Consider the following 19,302-nt stretch of genomic DNA (forward strand, 5'->3'; position numbering starts at 1 on the left):
AGTCTTGGAGGGAGTAGGGTATTTTCCCAGGGTCTCACAGCTCAAGCAGAGTTAAAACTGGAACCTAGGGCTTCTGGTACCAAATCCCACGTTCTTCTCACTTGCTCGTCTCAGCAGCCACTAGATGGCCGAGAATGCCAGTGGAAGGGACGTGGTCTCCAGCAAGTCCCAGTCAACACGTACACTACTGAGGAGGGGCAGGATGGATGAGAGTGGTGTTCTCTGCCCTTTTGGTGAGGGTTGGAAAGCAGTTTGGGCTAGAAGGGCCCAGAGACCTTGCTTGAGAGACAGTGCAATCCCAGGCAGGGAAGTGCCCATGGGAGCCAGGGTGGTGGGAAGCAGAATGGGTTCTGGCCCAAGCAGGGAGGCAGTGGGTCTTCCTGAATCCTCTAGCTGTGATCCCTGCAGGGTCAGCTCGAGGGTGAGAATTCTAATTTCTCACTAGAGCAAGTGGCCTGTGGATGTAGGCTGGGCCAAGGTCAGGGAGGGAATAGGGCAGCTGTGCACTTGGTGAAGACCCCTTGGCTCACGGGGAAAGCAGGGTATGAGAAAAATCTAAACACAGGAGAAAAGAACTAGCTCAAGGGTGTTGGGAGAGAATTCTGACCATGAGCCTAGAAATCTGCTGTGGCCCAAAGACTTAGAGAAAAAACATAAACCTGCATCACTCCTTCCCTCAGCCCACAGGCAAACCCATCTCTGCCCCAGAGTCTTACCCTCAGTTCCAAGAACTGCCCACATCAGTGCTGGGAGAGGGGACCAGAAGGGGCAGGGTGGTTGGAGAGAAAATCCTGGGCCAGGACCCAGCCTGCTGCCATGGAAAATTTGATGGGAAATGACAAGTGGGGAAGGACAAGCAGGACCCATCTCAGAAACAAGGCCCCCATCCCCATCCACGGCTCCTCCACCTAATATTCTCTGCCTCTAAGACCCTTCCTCCTTCCTCAGTCTCCATAGCTGTTGTCAGCAGGATTCACGCCAGGAGCTGCCCACACTTCGTAACCCCAAAGTTTCTCACTCTTTCCAGGGAAATTGTGCTCCAGGTATCCAAGAGCTAATACCTCCTTTGACATTGCCTTAATTACGTGTGTTGAATGAATGAATGCGGGTGTGGTGCTGTTGCTAGAGCCAACACAAGTGAAATGGAACCACTTTCATTTAAAATTTCTTCTGCTTTGTTAAAATGTGTCTCTCCTTGGAAGAATGTCCAAGACATATTGGTTAGTGGGGGGAAAGAATTCACAAATCAGTGTTTATGAAGCAATTCTATTTTTGGAAAATAGATAAATGATATGCTAGGATGTGCGTGGAAAAAGTCAAGGGTGGTAAAGCTCACGTCATTCGTGGAGGTTTTCTCTGGGAGTGGGGTTACTGTGGGGCTCTTTTTTGTTGCGTTTTTAAATTTCTTGGTTACAGTGAACATTTATTAGTTTGGAAATATAAAACTTAAAAAAATTTAAATGGAAAAAAGCATGTGTCCTTGTACACTTTGTTTTGTAACTCCTGGCTCTAATATAAAAGCAGCTGTGGCATAGAGGAGAGAACTGAATCCAACATATGTGATTTTTAGCAAGTGACATCACATGTCCAGGCCTCAGGTTTCTCATCTGAAAAATGGGTTTCATAATTCCTGCCTACTTCACAACCCCGACCCTGTTAATGTGTCATAAGCTCTCATTAGATAATGGTAACAGCTATCTGTGCTCTATTTGTAGGTGACTTTTTTCCCTTTAAGTTAGTATGTTTTATCATTTTAAAATGAATTCAAATAAAACAAAATAGCTACTTATAGAATGAAAAGCAACCTCTAGCTAAAAGGAAGGGACCATTCTCTTTCCAAGCCTGAGCCTCAGCCTGCTGCCCGTACCCGCAAAAGGCCACTTGGACCCAGAGATTCAAGAACAGAGGAGAAATGACAGCTGCTCTGAATTTCCTGAGGGCCAAGGAGCCTCCACCCTGAGCCGTTCAGAGATCCACCCAGGGAAAAGGGACACTAGCCGAGGGTCACATGAGGCTGACAGACACGATGGACCCTAGGAGATGGGTAGGGCAGAGGACTGGACTAGGGAGACTGCAGTAATTAAATCCATTAGTGCCATGGTTTTAAAGTGTGAGTGAATGGTGATAACAAAATGATTTCAAGTGGATCTAGACACAGGTTTTTATTCCAGTGGTTATATATTCATTTTTATGGCTACCTTCTATTTAAGGTCAGTGCTGCTGGTTTTCCATTTTACTGCAGTGAGATACTGTTCCTTTTTAGTATGTGTTAAAGTTACAAAAGAGAGAGCTGATTTGAAGAAATGTATTAAGTAAGTGTTGTATAAATGGTTGAGGGATGGCCAAAAATATGACAGGAGTTTGTGACTGCCTGCGATCTGGGAAACTTTGCTCTCATTGATTACTGGTTCCCGTGGAAGAAAAATTACCCCTATCATTAGAAATTAGAATAAGTACCAGGGAATTGCCTCAGGGTCTAGTGTTTACCATCAGTTCCCAAAATATGAACATAGACCCTGACAGAGTGTGCTTATTAACTGCACATGTGCACAGCCTACACCAAGGCATATGGTCTCCTTCAAATCACTGGGTTGAGTTTATGAATAGCATATTTCTATGTGAACTCTATCTGGGTATGTGTAAAAATACATACCTTGGGCATAATCAAGTTGCTGTTTTAGATATTTCTTTATTCCCCCCCACACACAATGTGCTGGGACATGTGAGCCTGGCTTATTTATAGATGAGGATCACTTTTCAGAGGACTTGGGGGCAAACACTCCCAGAGGCCAGGAACTGGCAGCTCCAGCCTCCTGGGAGAGGCCTGAACTAGATGTTGGGAGATGAGGGAACTCCTCTGTTTGCTGAGAAACTTTGGGGAAGTAACTTCTCTGCTCTGAGCACAGCTGGACCACTCCAACTCTAAGCCAGCCTGCAACAGGAGTTTCTTCAGACCCTGTGGCTTCCCCACTCCAACCACCAAATCATCCACCCCAGGGCTCCGCTGTCAGATACTCTCAGCACTAGCTGTGTGACCTGGGGCAAGTGACTTCTGTCTCTGATCCTCAGTTCCCTCATTTAAGAATTCAGATAACAGTATCTGCCACAGCCATACAGATAGACCTGGAAGGGGGTTCCTTATGTGTTAAGTGAAAAAAACAGAAGTTGCAATATAATCCCATTTTTGTTTTCTAAAAAAAGGTGATTGAACAAAAAACCCAGTATGTACAATATGATCCAAAATTTGAAAGAGAATATTTATAAACATACAGGGGAAAGGTCCAGAGGATAGACATCAAAACTAACAGAGGCTTTCTATGGGTGATAAGAGGACGAGCCATTTTTGTTTCTTCTTTTTTGTTTATATGAATTTGAAAAATGTATCTAATAGGAATATAAACTAAAAGTAAATAGAGGAAAATATGAAAAATAAGGAACACTTACCTTGAAGGATCATGGGAAGGATTAAGTGAGAAAACACAGCTCTAATGAAGTGAAGCCTCTTGTGACTTTTAACGCGGGGAGAGTATTCTGCTCTCTCCCACCCTCTCTGGGGACTGTCCCAGGAGTAGACTCTCAACTGGTTCTCATCCAACAACTCTCTCACAGCGGTGAGAGGCTCCACATTTAAAAGGCATAGCACTTGGGACTTCCCTGGTGGTCCAGTGATTAAGACTCTGTGCTCCCAATGCAGGGGGCACGGGTTCGATCCCTTAGGTCAGGGAACTAAGGTCCCACAAGCCCTGCGGCAGGGCCAGAAAAAAAAAAAAAAAAAAAGAGGCATAGAACTTAAAATGTCAGCGCTAGGAAGGCTGGGTTAGCATTCCCAAGGTCTCCTCCCTGGAATGCTCATTCCTAGGATGTTAACAGTGTTCCTGCAAGAGGGGCTCTGGGCAAATGAGTCTAGGAAGCATTTGGTTAAACAAGTTAAACAGGTTTCTCAGTACAGGGTTTCTCAGGGCCTTGTCAACTCCAAGAGGGAGATTTATAGGCAGTTTCCTCATCTTATTTGACTGTGGAGTACTTTTTTTTTTTCAAGAATAATCTTTAGGGACTAACGTTCTAATAAAGAACACACTTTGGAAACCGTGATCTAATCCAACCCACTGGACCAGTGGGGCTGACTGATCACCAAAGTCAACAGGATCACTTATATCTTGACCTCTCTCACCCTTCTTCCTCACTTACAACTGTTGCAGAGATGTGGCCTGGGGCTTTTCTATCTAGAAGTTTCTCTTACACTCTCACCCCTACCTAGACACGGGCAAAAGTCAGAGGAGATGGGACAACTCAATACACTGAAGACAGGTTAGTTCCAGGGCAGGGAGATCTGGAAACCAGTGTTTCTGAGCCTAAGGAATCCCACCTCTGCTGGGAGAGGAGAGCGTGAGTGGTAACTACAGCTAGAGAGATGCAGGGAGAGGACGGCAGCGTGGCTGGGAAAGGCCTTTGGAGCCACATTTCCAAAGGTGTAAGACTCCATGTGGTGGCAGCCGAGCCATGAGTCCAGTTCCAAGAACACAGATGCAAATGAGCCTCGTGCTTTCTGGACATGCTGTGTGTACATCTGGGCCTTCCCAGGAGGCCGCAGTAGGGATCAGGCCCTGGGTCTAGCCTCTGCTTCTCTTCTGCCCTAGAAACCCTTCCCTAGGATTGCTCCATTGCCTTTATGGGGAGAGAGGAGGGTGAAACAGGAAGGACCTCCACAACCTGGTTATCAGATGCTGTACCCCACTGAGTGGAACTGAGAGAAGAAGAGAAGTTATGTATCCAAGGTAGAAACTCCAGAGGAACCTGCAAAGGGAAACCCTCTGGGCCCGGAACAAACAACAAACGTTCTGCCAATGGCTCACCGTGTGGCCTTGGTTAAAGCACAGCTCTTCTCTGGCCCTTGGTCTCCTTCTCAATAAGGCAAGTGGTTGGACTACATATGCTCTGAAGGACTCGATAACTGCTCTCTACCCAAGCCCCACAGCTTGGTGGGTGGCTTTCCTCCCAGGGAGCAAAAACTTCTGGCACAACTTCTCTTTGGGACCAGAAATGGGCTGAGTGTCAGGTGGTGGTTGGCTCCTAAGTCAGTTTGGACAAACGGAGCCACCCTGACTCTAAGAAGCCCAGTTCCTGAGCACATCCCAGAGCACTCCTTGGCTGCCCCCTGGGACCCACTCTCCTCTTGCCCACAGGACACTCACCGAGGCTCCTCAGGCACCGTCACCTGGTCCTTCTCCCAAGTAATGACAGGTGCTGGCAGCCCTTCGATGTGGCACTGAAACCGAGCGGTCCCGTTCTCCTCCACCGTCTGAGACTGCGGGTGCAGGGAGAAACCTGCAAGTGCTGGGGATGAGGACAGTGAGAAAACGCAGGGACAGGAGAGGAACACAAGAAAGGAGGCCACAGCGAGCAGACAGGAAACACACACACACACACGGACACAGAGAGACACAGGTTGACAGAAACACATGCAAAAAGAATTCAGACCGACGGAGACACAGTTGGAAAGAGGCAGTCGGAGAATAAGAAGTGGTGATGACTGGTCAGATGCTGCAGGCAGAATGAATTCCAAAGTCCCCCTGCCTTACATCACCATATGGCTGGACTACAGTAAGATGTGCATTTCTTCTGGCCCCAAATTGTTTCATGGTGATCTGTGCCTCCTGAGAACCCCCGAAGAGTGAGTGAGCTGGACAACACAGCTCGGCTCTACACACTCCACCTGCTGTGGGGGTGGGGAGCACCTTTGTGCCCCTGACGTGCTTATAAACCTCTCTGGCAGCCTTCCTGGAGGAGAGCACAAGTCTAGACTCTCAAACTCACAGGGAAGGAAAAGGAGGAGGAACAGAAGAGCAGGGAAGAAGTGAGACTATTGAACAGTGAGGCAGACAATACCAGGAAGGGACCCACTGAGCAGCAAAGGAGGCAGGGAAAGGGGGCGTGGCTCAGAGTCAAACCTTTGTGCAAGTATCTAACTGCAGACCCCACTTCCCACACCCCACGTCTTATAGGCCTCAGCTCAGTCCAAGATGTAGCACTTACTGGCAAGCTTGACCACCGCAGCCTGGCTGGCCACCACTCCAACGGGGCTGCGGGCCAGGCAGGAATAGCTGCCCTCAATGACCTCTGAAGCCCCAGGGTCACTGCCGTCGGGAGCTGGCAGCTGGGACAGCCACAGGGAGCCATTGGGTAGCAGGCGAAGGTGGCTGTGCTCGGGCAGGATGCCTCCATCCTTGCTCCACGTGACGCTGAGGGCGTGTCCTGCAGTAGCCGCCCCCAGACCGCAGTCCAGCACCGTGGCTTGCTCCGGGCCCAGGATCACTTGCAGCGGCCCTGCTCCACAGCTCAGCGACACGGTCGTCTTCCAGGGCAACGGCTGCTCCCCTGCGTAGAGGAGGGGTCACCAGGGTCATCAGTGTGTGTCCTCCTACATCCCACAGCCTCCGGAGCCCGAGTCACCCACCCCGGGTCGAGGAGGGCAAAACCTCAGAGAAAGAGGTCTCACGGAGAGACCTGTGTCTGGATCCTGGCTCTGCCTCTGACTAACTGTGATCTTGGGCCAACGGCTGCACTTCGTTCCCAATCCTTACCCCGCTGCTCAGCTTCCTCATCCACAAAATAACACAGTTCTTAGCAAAAAAGTAGAAGCAACCCAAATGCCCGATCACCTGATGAATAGATAAATATATTTACTCAGCCATCAAAAGAAATGAAGTACTGATACTTGCTACAACATGAATAAACCTTGAAAACTTTCCTCAAAGTGAAAGAAGTCAGTTACGAAAGGCCACATATTGTATGATCTCATTTCTGTGAAATGTCCAGAGTAGGCAAATCCATAGAGACAGAACGTAGATTAATGGTTGCCAGGGACTGGGGAGAGGGAAGAGTGAGGAGAGATGGCGAAGGGATCGAAGGTTTCTTTTTTAGGTGATGAAAACGTTCTAGAATTAGATAGTGGTGATGGTTGCACAACCTTGTGAATATACTTCAAACCACTGATTTGTACACTTTAAACGGTGAATTTTGTGGTATGTGAATTGCGTCTCAATTTAAAAAGACATAGTCATTCCTTCCTCAGAGGGCTGTTGTGAGCGCTCAATGAGATGCTGTGTGGTAAAGGAGTACAGCACAGTGGCTGGCCTGGCACAGACCTGGGGCTCAGTAATGTCATTCCCTCTCCTGGAATCCCACAGATCGTCCTGACCACTATTACCCAAACCACTTCTGCCGCAGTGACTGGGAGGGGTAAGCTCTCCTTCCTGCAGCTGATTCCCCCAAAGCCACGCAGCAAGCCAGTGCAGAACCCAGTCCCTGACCTTCTCCAGATGCCCCAGAAGAGCCTGCAGCTCCAACACTGCCCTGGCCGCAAAGAGAAGAGCAGGAGAACAATGGAGGAAGGGAATGCCATCCCAGGGTCAAGGCAAAAACACACAAATGACAAGTTTATCATTTTAACCAACATCTCAGCAAGGCCCAGTAACCGTTATTCATAGAGAAATAGTTGGTTCTCTTCCAGTTTTATCTTCCAGACGGTTGACCTGCTGCCTTCCTGTCCCATAAAAGCTTAATGGCCCGAGGTGCCCTCTTATCCTCTGGCCTGACACCTTGCTTAAAGGCACAGTGGTGTGTCTGAGAGTGAGCTAGGGACAGAGGTGAGGACACTCATTACAAGGCAGGCCAGGGCTGACAGAGCCCTGTCAGGGGCATGCAGAAAGCACAACGGCTAAGGACTCCGGCGACCCTCAGTTCTAGCCCCGGCTCTGTCACAGTCTAGCTGTGTGGCCTTGGGCCAGTCACTTCCACCTCTGGGCTCTAGTTTACTCCAATGTAGTGGGTGATGTCGAAGATTCTATGATGGTAGGATTATTCAGTGAGCTGGACTCACCTACTCCTGAACAGATACAGAACATCATCTAGACACACACAAAACTGTAGACACGACCTGCCATACCTAAACACGTGCTCCCCCCGTCTCTGCCACACTCATCAACACCTGGACACACATATATGCCAACACTTAAACCCCTGAAGAGGATCAAGACTGAGGGGAGAAGAGAGGTCCTAACTGGCTGAGATAAGGAGGCCAGGGCAGAAGCCAGGCCTCTGACACCACAGTGGGAAGGACAGACAGACAGGGTCTGAACAGGCCTCTGCCTTTCTTAAAGGCTCCACTGGCACCTCCAGCTACACAGCTGGGCTCAGCATTACTAGTGGGTGCAGCGAGGAGAAGGCAGCCCTTGCCCTCACTCAGTTTCCAGTCTAACTGGGGAAACCAAACTGGCATTCGCATCACTGAGGGCCATGTGCTGGGGTGGAAAGAGCATCTGACCTTGGGGCAGAAGGTCAAGGTTCCAGTCTTGCTGCTCCACCTACCATCCACTTTACCTCTCTGGGGCCCAGTTTCCACATCTGTAAAAATGAAGGCGATACTATGGAGCCTGTGAGGATTAAACTAGATGATGTGGGTCAGGGCTCCAGCCCAGAGCCTAACGGGGCATCAGTCAAAGAATGGGAGCTCATTCTTTAAAGGCATTTCGTAAACTGGAAAGGGATGTACAAATGCAAATCGCTATTCTTAACATCCAGTCCCTTCTCTATCTGAGGCCCTAGATTCTGATGCAAACACGGTGGGGGGAAGGCCAGCCCGGGCTCTCAGCCCAGTGGCTTCCAGTTGCCCCATTCCAGCCGCTGAGCAGTCGGTTTGAGTTTCAGGGGAGAAAAACCCCACATGACACGAATCCCTGAGCCCTCCGGCAGCCTCCCTACCCCCCAAAGCACGTCCGGGGCTTGGAAAATCCCCCGCTGCGCTGAACAAACAATGTGAACAGTTGGGGCCCGAGCAGCTGCTGGGTCTGTCAGCAGCCTGGGCTCCTGCGGGCAGGACGGCGGCCAGAGGGGCCGGGGCTTGCTGGGGAGCCCAGAGGAGGCTCCGATTCCCTTCCTGAATATTCATGGATCAGCAGATGTCTGGCTGCCCCACCTCGGAGGAGCCCAGCACCCAACAAGGCAATGGGGAATGGGAAACCAACAGGGATGTAGATGTGGGGAGAACCCGGGATCCCTGGGGGGGTGCAGGGCTGTGCCAGGAGCCCAAGCCGGCCCACGTTGATGGAAACGTATGCAGAGCCTGAGATTGCTCATTTTATAGATGGGGAAACCGAGGCCCCAAAGGGGAGGTTCTCACCCCTCTGGGAGACAGTCTGGGGACATCCTGGGCGTGAACCCAGCATTGAGGAGACAGTTGCTCCCAAATAAGAGGGTTCTCTCTGCCCCAGCACCCAACCCAACTTCTGTGCCCAGGACGTGCATCCTTAGGGGCTCACCTCAGGTGCCACATCCCTCCGTGAAGCTGCCCCTGCCTTCCCCAGAGAAGGGTTTTCCTGGGTCTCACATCATGTAGCCACTTGGAGGTCCCTTAGCCATTCTTCCTCTTGCCTTCTTGCCTAAGGCGGACCATGGGATGTGGCGGGACAAGCCTTGGCCTGGGGTCAGAGTTCTGGGTCCATCATGCGTTGTATGACATTGGGTCCGCTTTCCTCCTTTCAGCCTCGGTTTCTCCAGTCTTAAAATGAAGAGTTGCCACATGTCTCATTTTCACCAAAATTCTCCCAGCGGCAGAGGAGAACGTACTCAGGAGGCTTGCTGACTACCTGAAATGTTTTTATTTTGAAACCTCTGGCACATTTTGCATCCTATTCCATTACACAGCAGTGTTTGTTTTAATGTAAATGTGGTTCCCACACCACCAAATCTTTTTGGAAAAGTGATGCTCTGGGGAGTGGCCCTTGTTTGTCCAGTGGTTTCGTGGCTGTCCCTTTCCTGCCACCACCCCCCCCATCCCCTGTCATGGCAGACCACCAAGCCCCTCCCAGGAGCACTTCTCAGTGCTCCCTCTAAGGACTGGGTGGACATAGCGGACACTTGCTGTTGGCCAGCGTTCTGCCTCGAGGGGAACTCCCTCTCCCACAATCCCTTCTCCTCAGTCTCCTCGGTGGGACCCTGCCAGAGACGTGGAGTTTCTATGCTTAGGAGCCCCAGGGCCATCTCTCAATCTCCTCCTTCTGACATTATTTTACCCATTTACAGGATAAATTAGATTTTATGAGGCCAATTAGAACCCAGACAGAGAGGAGGTTCGCTGCTGAGCCCCAGGGCCAGCTCAGTGCTCTTTCGTGGGACTAGTGCGGGCCTGGCATAAGCCAGGGTTCCATTCTTCAGTGAACTCTCAGGAACTGAGAGTTCCTGGGACTGGGGGATGGGGTGGGGAACAAAGCCGAGATGCCTCCTTCATTAAGCCAACAACTTGCCACAAACATCAATGCCTTGTCATTTTTTAATCTCAGGGCCCACCAGATTTACAACTTGTTTTCGGTCCACACGGGCAATTCTCCACGACGCCATCACCACTCTCCTCTCCTAGGAGACACAAGCCAGTTTCTTCCACAAACCTCCTTCCCCGCCCCCCACCTTGGCCACCTCCCATACCACACACTAAGCCCCTCCCACAACAGCTGGAAGGAGAACTTGGGACGGTTGCCTGGGACACAGGGAAGGCAGCATTCCCTTCGTCTGTGATCCTCAGGAGACAGGCTCAGCCTCAGCAGACTTGACAGCAAAGCCACTCAGCTTGACCTGCCTACCTCCTGTTCCTTGTCACCCTGGGTCCCCACCAGACTAAACCACTTCCCGTTCTCTGAAAGCACACTGCTGTTCCATGCGTTGCCTATGCTGCTCCCTCTTCCTTCAGTAGCTGTGCCATCCTGGGGTCTGATTTAGACGCCTCTCCTTTTTTCTGCCCCATAGGACCCTGGGCACCTGGGTCATTGCAATTAGCACTCTAGATTTTTGACTTGCCTTTCTGCCAGCGAGGCAACAAGCCCAAGATTATTGTCCTAGTCAGCACTCTAATTCCCTAGGACCTAAAACACTGTCTGGCACATAGTAGGTGCTCAATAAACAGTTCTTGAAAAGATGAGTGGACATGCGGAGACACACTCAAAAAGATAAGACACAGAGCCCCTCATGCTTTGCGAAGCCTCAATTTCCTTATCTGGAAAAATTATAGGAACTCCCTTCAGGGCTGGGGATGATGTGGATAGTATACGTGGAAACTGCCTAGCACACTATGTGGCACCTATGAGACACGTAACAAAATGCTTAAAAAGCACCAAGACGGGGAATTCCCTGGTGGTCTGGTGGTTAGGACTCCGCGTTTTCACTGCCTTGGGCCCAAGTTCCATCCCTGGTCAGGGAACTAAGGACTAAGATCCCGCAAGCCGCCTGGCGTGGCCAAAAAATAAATTAAAAAAAAAAAAAGAAGCAGCACCGAGACAGAACAGCAAACTCACATTGAAAGAAACTCTTCTACTTAAACATTACCAGGACTGGGGAGCTCACGACCTCACCTCTTCTGCTATACGGATGGTCTGATTAAAAGTACCTTCCTTAAACGCAAGAGGGAGGAGATATGGGGATATATGTGTATGTATAGCTGATTCACTTTGTTATAAAGCAGAAACTAACACACCATTGTAAAGCAATTATACTCCAATAAAGAGGTATAAAAAAAAATACCTTCCTTGTGTGCCCAACCTTGTCTCTCTATGCTCCATTCATTTGCCAGAGCTCCAAACTAAGTGACAAGGTAATGAGCCCCTATGGAACCATCTGGAAGTCTTGGCTCTGCACCAGCTTCCATGCTCAGGTCTGCATCCCAAGGACAAGGACGTCAGGCCTAGGTCATCCTCTCTCTGGTTTTCTTCTCTCCCCTCAGGTGCCGTCACCCACCTCTGACCAGGCTGGGGCTGGGGTCCTCCCCCATCAGAACCACTCTTTCTCTTCCTTCCCCCCAACCCGGGGAGCTGGGAGCCCCCAGGCCTGCTTGGCAATGACATCTGTTCTGCATCTGGAATTCTGTGTCAAGTCTGGTTTCTGTACCTCAGAAACAGCGGAGGCAGAACAGGATGCAGTGGGTGGGGATGGGTGGAGCAAAGTGGATTCCAGAGCCCAGACCCAAACACACCACCTGAGGGGGGCCAAGCCCAAAGTTGTTGATAACTTCTCAGGTGAGGGGGAGGGGGTAAAGAGAGACTGAACTTGCGTTCATGTGTACCAAATCCCGGGAAAGTACAGCTGCTCCAAGAGCCAGGAGACTGGTTCCAGTCCCAGTTCAGTCCCCATCCATGTAACTCTGGGAAGTCACTCAGTTTTCTCATCTGTAAAATGGGTTCATGCTAAAATTATTTCTAAGTTCCCCTCAGTGCTGACATTCAATGACGCTAATTGTGGGATTACTCAACTTGAAACAATGTACCTTTAGGAGAAAAGAAAGGAAATGCTGATTTACACATAATGTATGATTACTTGGGCCATGAAAATACATACACGATCAATGAAGGTTTAGATAACTTCTGGATTACTTAGATTCACTATTAAGAGAAACTATTGGGTTGGCCAAAAAATTTGTTCAGGTTTTCCGTAACATTTTTCTTATGGAAAAACCCGAACGAACTTTTTGGCCAAGACAATATATTTGACCTGGTTCCTAACCTCCAAGATGAGGTCAGAGAGGGCCCCAACACCCCAACTAACTGAAGTTGGTCTCTGAGCTTCTGGGCTGAGAAAGGGATGGAGGGGGGAGTTTCCCTGGTGAGGAGAAAGCAGCTCTATTGTTCTTAGAGCCCTCCTGCTACTGACCTCTGGCATCACCACCCCCCAAATTCTGACTGGGTGGAAGGGAGAACCCCACTTCTTGCATGTGGTGAAAACAGAGCATTTGGCATCCCACCACCACCCCCAGACAGGAGTCCCATTCGCATACATCTCCCCAGTTCCCAAGCCCTGGCCCAAGAGCAGTGTTTGGGGGAGACGGGCAGTCACTATCTTAACTCCAACACCAGCCCTTCATTTTGCCATGTCGAGGCTGCTGAAGTGTCTATTATGTTTTACTTCTCTCTCCCTCACTCCCTACAAACTCAATCTATCCTCACATCCTGCCGATTCTACTTCCTAAATATTCTAGAGTCCACTGTAGCCATCCCAACTGCCACTACTCTAGTTGCCAGCAACATCCTCTCTTCTGGACTACTACCACAGCCTCCCAAGAAGCTGCAGCTTCCTGCCTCCATCCTGTCCAATCATTCTCCACATCGGCTGGAGTGAGCTGATGCAAAGCTGATCTTAAAACCCTCCAAGGGCTCATGCAGGCTCTCAGGCCAGAAACCTTGGTGGGGCTTACAAGCCCCTTCATGAGTTGGGTCCAGCCTCCATCTTCAGCCTTCTCTTTTGACACTCTGTGGCCCCTGTCCCATTCCTCTCTAACCTGCCCCACCCTCCTGCCTTGTGCTCTAAACTCCAGCCAGATTTAGCTTCATTCAGTGGTCTAAACGAAGTCACCCCTGAGCGTTTGCACATGCTGTTCTCTCTGAAAAACTCACCCCATCATCACTCTCCTGCAGGGCCAACTGACCCTCTGCACTGAGCTCTATTATTTACCGCTTCCTGGAGGAAGCCTTTCCTGACCTTTCTAGACTACCTGTCAGTCTCCTCCTTATTTACTATATTTCAGGCACCAGTCACGTGCTAGCCGAAAAGGGTACTCAGTAAATATTTGTTGAATGAATGAATAAATGGCCTCCGTCCAGATCGGGGAGGCTAGTCAGAACTCTGTAGGAGTGTCCCCAAGCCTGACGAGCTTTGCACACTCAAAGGATTTAGGACTGAGGGCGAGCAGAGTAGTTGCTTCAGCCATGCACACTGCTGCCAAGGGAGTCCCAGCTCGGGCCCTGCCCCTGCCTTGTGCACTCGGGAACCCCAGAGAGGAAACTGAGCCCCTCGTAGGGAGGCCCTACCGATACTCCATAATGCCCGAGTGAGTGCAGTTCCCAGTCCTGATTCCGCTTTGCTAGATGACCCCGAGCCCGGTCCGGAGCTCTCAGAAGAGCAGAAGAGGGTGGGCCCAACTATTCGTTAATCCCCTGGCCTCCAGGAGGACAGACGCCTCTCTGGCACTTCCCCTCCCCCTCCACCTGACAACCCCGGGCCCCCCACTTCCCTAGCCTAGCCGCCGGGACCCCGCCCCCGGGCGGCCTCCTGCCGGGTCCGCAGTCAGGTCTGAAAAGGGGCGTGTCTTTGTAGGCAGAGAGGGGGTCCGAGTAGTTCCCGAGACTTTCCCACCCGCTGTTTGGGCTTCCTGGAGATGGGCCGGGGCGGGCCAGGCGGAGGCTCCTTCCCCCCTCCGCCGTCCCTGCCTCCTTCCCACGTGGCCTGGCTGAGTCTCTCTAGAAAGCCACAGCAGCTGGAGAGAAATCCCCCTCCCCACCCCCACCATCAAGTCCCTCCCCGACTGGCTCCGGACACATCCTCAGCTCCCCCCTCGGCTGGGAAGGCGAGAACTAGGCGAACAAAGCGGGCAGCCCATCCCCCTCCCCAGCCCTACCAACCACCTAGCCCACGGGCCGCCCCGAAACGCACACAGGACCGAAAGGGAGAGAACTGGGGGTGGAAGAAGGCTCCCTAGGCAGAGACGCTTGGGACTCCGTCACCCCATCCCCAGCCCTCTCTCCAGCGAGGGCAACTCTGACTCTTACCCACCCTCACCTCGCACTGAGGTGGGGGGTTGGAGGAGGCCTTGCTGACCCTGTCCACGCTTCTCAGATCTGCCCCTGGGGGTGGGGCAGGAGTGACACGCGTCCCATCCTGAGAGCGGGTGTCGGACATGTCCACGAAAGCAACTGGTTTCCTGCGCCCTCCCCCAGCCCACTCCCGGCCTCGGGTTCGGAGGGGGCAACACTCCCGCGCTCCCCACCCCCTCCGCCCAGCCCCACCCAGCTTCAGGGACCACACCCACCGGACAAAGTTGAGTATTTTATCACCACTATTCCCAGTCAATCCGCAATCTCATGCTTCTGTCCCCCCACCAAGGGCATGGACACTCTCCGAAAGCCAAGGCCAAATATTAGCTCAGCCCCATAAACACAATTACACACGCTCTCGACACACAAATGGAGGTGCAGACACCCCCCCACACACAACCCCCTTTACACTCCCAATCCGGAGACACGCGCGGTAAAGGCAGAGCCCGCCCCGCACAAACCACTGGCACTTCAGCTACGGCCCGCGATGCCACGCCGCGACCGGCCACGCGCTGCGGACACGTACGCCCCGCAGAAGCCCCCTCCCCACTCTCTGCACGCGGTCGCGCGCGCTCGCGCGCGCGCGCGCACACACACACACACACACACACACACACACACACACACACACTCACACACTCATTCCGGACTCCGCAGACCAAGGACACACACCCCCTGCGGACAAGTACGCGCCGCAAACGTTCCCGGCCGCGGCTCGCAGACCCCAGAGCGCACGCATCGCGGGCACAAGGACGCGCAGCCCACCCCCCACCTCCCCCGCCTCCCCCGGCCCCAGCGCTCGCTCGGGACTCGGGACGCGCCGGCCCCACAGCCGGCGCAGCCCCGGGTGCCGACGCACAGTCACCCCGGAGCCGCTCCCGCCACTGTCTCAGCGCCTGCCCTTACCGCGCGCGGCCAGCAGGCAGAAGGTCAGCGCGAGGAGCCTGCCGCCGCAGCCAGCGTCCCCCCGCGCCATGGGGCCGGGCCCGGGCTGCTGCTGCTGCTGCCGCTGCCGCTGCCGCCGCCGCCGCCGCCGCCGCCGCCGCCGCCGCCGTCGCCGCCGCCGCCTCCCCGCGCCTCAGCCGCCGCTGCCGGGGGAGGGCGTGCCGGGCTTCAGTGGCCCGGGGAGGCGCGGCGCCGCGGGCGGGGGCGCGGCCTCGGGGGCCCCGGCCCGAGCGGGGGCCGGCGCGGGGGCCCGGGCTGCCGCCGGCTCGCCCGCCCCTCCATCGCCATCTTGGGCGAGCAGCCCGGACGGGGGCGCCCAGCGGGCGCGGCCGGTCGGGCCCCGCAGGGGACTCCGGCCCGCGCGCTGTGACCTGCGCCGCGCAGGGTCTCAGCTCTGCTGGGGTCTGCGCCCCTCTGCCTCGCCCTCTCCGGATCGCCATGGGCCCCCCCATTTGGCAGCTTGTTTCTGGGTCTGTCTCTTCGTCTCTCTGTCTCGTGGTCTCTTTCTGCCTCGGTTTCTCTATTTCTTTTCTCTGCCGCTGCCTCAGGGTCTCCAACATCTCGGTTCCAGGCTCACTGGAGGCAGATTCAAGGCCTGGGTTTCTGTCCGATGACCCCATCTTGCCACTTGAGCCAGTCCATTCCAGCCCAGGTCCTGGCCTGAATCCTCATTAGCTTCTCCACCTGCAGACCCGCTGAGGACATGGAGGTTCCCTCCTCATCCCCATTTACCTCGCCGTTCCAAGCTGATGGCTTCTCTGGACCTGCTTCTTTTGCTCTTGGAATAACCAACCGCAGCAGGGCATTTACTCTACCCCAAGCACTGCCACACTCAGACTTCTCTGCAACCCTGGGAGAGACAAGGAAGGTTTGATTACTCCCATCTTTACATGCAGGGAAACTGAGGCTGGAGGAGGTGAAGTGACTTGTTTAAGGACCCAAGGCTAGGGAGCAGCAGATGCAGGACCTGAACCCTGATTTTCTGACTCCAGAAGGTCATTTCCCACTCATTTTTCAACTGTGCTTTCTCTGTCCTAACCAGACTGGTTGTCTCAGTATCCCACAAACAGTTCTTTTTCTAAAGCCAGGGGTTCAATGATCAGGCAAAGTGTAGGGAGAAGAGTACAGATTGAATAACCTATTTAATGTCCTTTCCAAGACCAAGACGCCATGGTTCTTCATCCCCTCTATCTCCAGTGTTCCCATGGCTTAGAGCCATTTTGTCTCTGTACCCAGAAGGTACTTTACCCATCTGTTGCTAGCTAACCCTCAATAATGACCAGCACTTTGCGGGTCTAAAGGGATCTGGTATTTATTCATTCATTGCCAGGCCCATCAGCAGCATTTGACTTAGCCCATCACTCCTACTTGTTTCTCTTAGTGGTCTCATCTGGTCATCAAGGTTTTAAATTACATCTTTATGCTGAAGATGCCTACGTTTATATCTCAGCCTGGATCATCTCCCCTGAACTCCAGACTTGTGTATCCATCTACCTGCTCAACATTTCCATTGGCTAATAGGCATCTCAAATTTAACCTGTCCAGGGAATTCCCTGGTGGTCCAGAGGTTAGGACTCCGTGCTTTCACTGCCAGGGAACTAAGATCCCTGCAAGCCGCTCAGCTTGGCCAAAAAATTTAAAAAAACAAAAACAAATTTAACAGGTCCCAAACTGAGCTCTGATCCTCCCTATTAAACCTGCTTCTCTACAGTCTCCCCCATCTCAGATCGTAGCAGCTCCATCCTCCCTGATGCTCAGGTCAGAATCATTGGAGCCATTCTTAACTCTTCACTTTCACATCCTTCACACTTCACCTTCCTGTTACCACCTTGATCCAAGCACCATCACCTCTCACCTGGATTGTCATAATAGGCCCCTCACTTGTTTATATCATTCTCCCACTTCAGTCTTTTCTCAATATAGCATCGAGTGATCCTGTTAAAATGGGAATGAGATCATGCCACTTCTCTGCTAAAAACCCACCAGTGCCTCTTAGCTCTGAGCAAAAGCTAACGTCCTTCTTATGACCGGAAAGCCTATGTGATCTGGAGGGCTGTTTTACCTCTCTGACCTCACCTTCTACGCCATCCCCTTTGCTCACTGCCTCTCCAGCCACACCAGCCTCCTTGCTGTAACTTGATAGCAGTCAGTCCCCTCCCTCCAGCCTCTAGACCTTTGCCCAGCTAGTGCAGGTCTGGAGCTCTGTCCTCCACCCCTCATATCCTCACAACTCCCCCCATCCCCCACCGCCATATCTCGACTTTTTTTGGTGGTTTTTTTTGGGTGTTCATTGCTGCGCAGGGGCTTTCACTAGTTGCGGTGAGTGGTGGCTACTCTTCATTGCGGTGCAAGGGCTTCTCATTGCAGAGCACGGGCTCTAGGCATGCGGGCTTCAGTAGTTGTGGCTCGCGGGCTCAGTAGTTGTGACACACGGGCTTAGTTGCTCTGCAGCATGTGGGATCTTCCCGGACCAGGGCTCGAACCCAGGTCCCCTGGGTTCTTAACCACTGCACCACCAGGGAAGTCTCTTAACAGTCTTTAGTCCCGTCTTCCTAACATGCTCTACATTTTACTTATTTTATTTGTAGTCTGCCCTCCCAACCAGAAAGTGGGCTTTGTAAGGACAGGGATTTTTTTTTTTTTTGCGGGCCTCTCACTGCTGTGGCCTCTCCCGTTGTGGAGCACAGGCTTCGGACGTGCAGGCTCAGCGGCCATGGCTCACGGGCCCAGCCGCTCCGCGGCATGTGGGATCTTCCCAGACTGGGGCACGAACCCGTGTCCCCTGCATCGGCAGGCGGACTCTCAACCACTGCGCCACCAGGGAAGCCCAAGGACAGGGATTTTTGTGTGCTGGGTTCACTGCTGAATTCTAAGCATCTTGACCAGTATCTGACACTGTGTAGGTGCCAGGGGGCCAGGATAAAAGATACAAGTCACTGCTCACAGGGACAGTTGTATCCTAAGTGGCATGCGATGGCAGGGAGAATGGGAGCAAGAGAAGGAAGGACTAACCGTGTGTGGTAGGGGACTGTTGAGGGAAAAGTCTTTACAGAATTGTTGATTGTTTTAGATGTTTGACCTAGGTCTTGACAATTTAAGGAGGGAAGGACTGATGGTGGGGGAAGAAACACCCTCTGCAGAGGCTGTGTGTGTGGCATGAGGGCACAGGAAATGGCAGAGCCAATAATTAACTGCATTGATATTCACAGGTCACCTGTTATGGGTCAGGCCCTGGGCACTGGGAGCAGGGCGGTGAACAAGATGGTTCTTTTTATATATATATATATATATATATATATTTTTTTTTTTTTTTTTTTTTTTTTTTTTTTTTTTGCGGTACGCGGGCCTCTCACTGTTGTGGCCTCTCCCGTTGCGGAGCGCAGGCTCAGCGGCCATGGCTTACGGGCCCAGCCGCTCCACGGCATATGGGATCTTCCCAGACCGGGGCATGAACAACAAGATGGCAGACCGGGGCATGAACAACAAGATGGTTCTTGCCTGCATGGTGCTTAGTCTGAGAAGTGAGCCTACTTAGCCTGTAGATAAGTAGACAGGCAACTATAATACTGTGTGATACAGGCTGGGACGGGGTGCAGGGAGGAAGGGCACCCAGGCCAAACTTGGGGAAGGCAGAGAAAGCTTCTGGAGGAAACAAATACCTGAACCAGTATAAGCAGAATGTAGGAGGTGTGAACTGGGCAGGAGGGCAGGGGTGGGAGATGAAGCCAAA

At 52.4% G+C, this 19,302-nt stretch overlaps 1 protein-coding gene across 7 annotated transcripts in view; it reads right to left on the minus strand.

The window, feature by feature from the left end:
- The window catches only part of IGDCC4 (immunoglobulin superfamily DCC subclass member 4), a 38,337-nt gene extending 22,718 nt beyond the window's left edge, over positions 1-15,619 (minus strand). For all 7 annotated transcript variants that reach the window (XR_009541065.1, XM_060152061.1, XM_060152100.1 and 4 more), the window contains exons 1-3: positions 15,534-15,619; positions 6,034-6,375; positions 5,193-5,334 (exon numbers count right to left, since the gene is read on the minus strand). Coding sequence is in view for 6 of the 7 variants with exons in the window: in XM_060152061.1 (XP_060008044.1) it covers positions 5,193-5,334; positions 6,034-6,375; positions 15,534-15,603 (554 nt within the window). In the remaining variant the exon portion in view is untranslated. The remainder of the gene's footprint in view (positions 1-5,192; positions 5,335-6,033; positions 6,376-15,533) is intronic.
- Between the last annotated feature and the right edge of the window lie 3,683 nt (positions 15,620-19,302).

The sequence above is a fragment of the Lagenorhynchus albirostris genome, chromosome 1 (assembly GCF_949774975.1).
Source record: "Lagenorhynchus albirostris chromosome 1, mLagAlb1.1, whole genome shotgun sequence".
Taxonomy (NCBI): Eukaryota; Metazoa; Chordata; class Mammalia; order Artiodactyla; family Delphinidae; genus Lagenorhynchus; species Lagenorhynchus albirostris.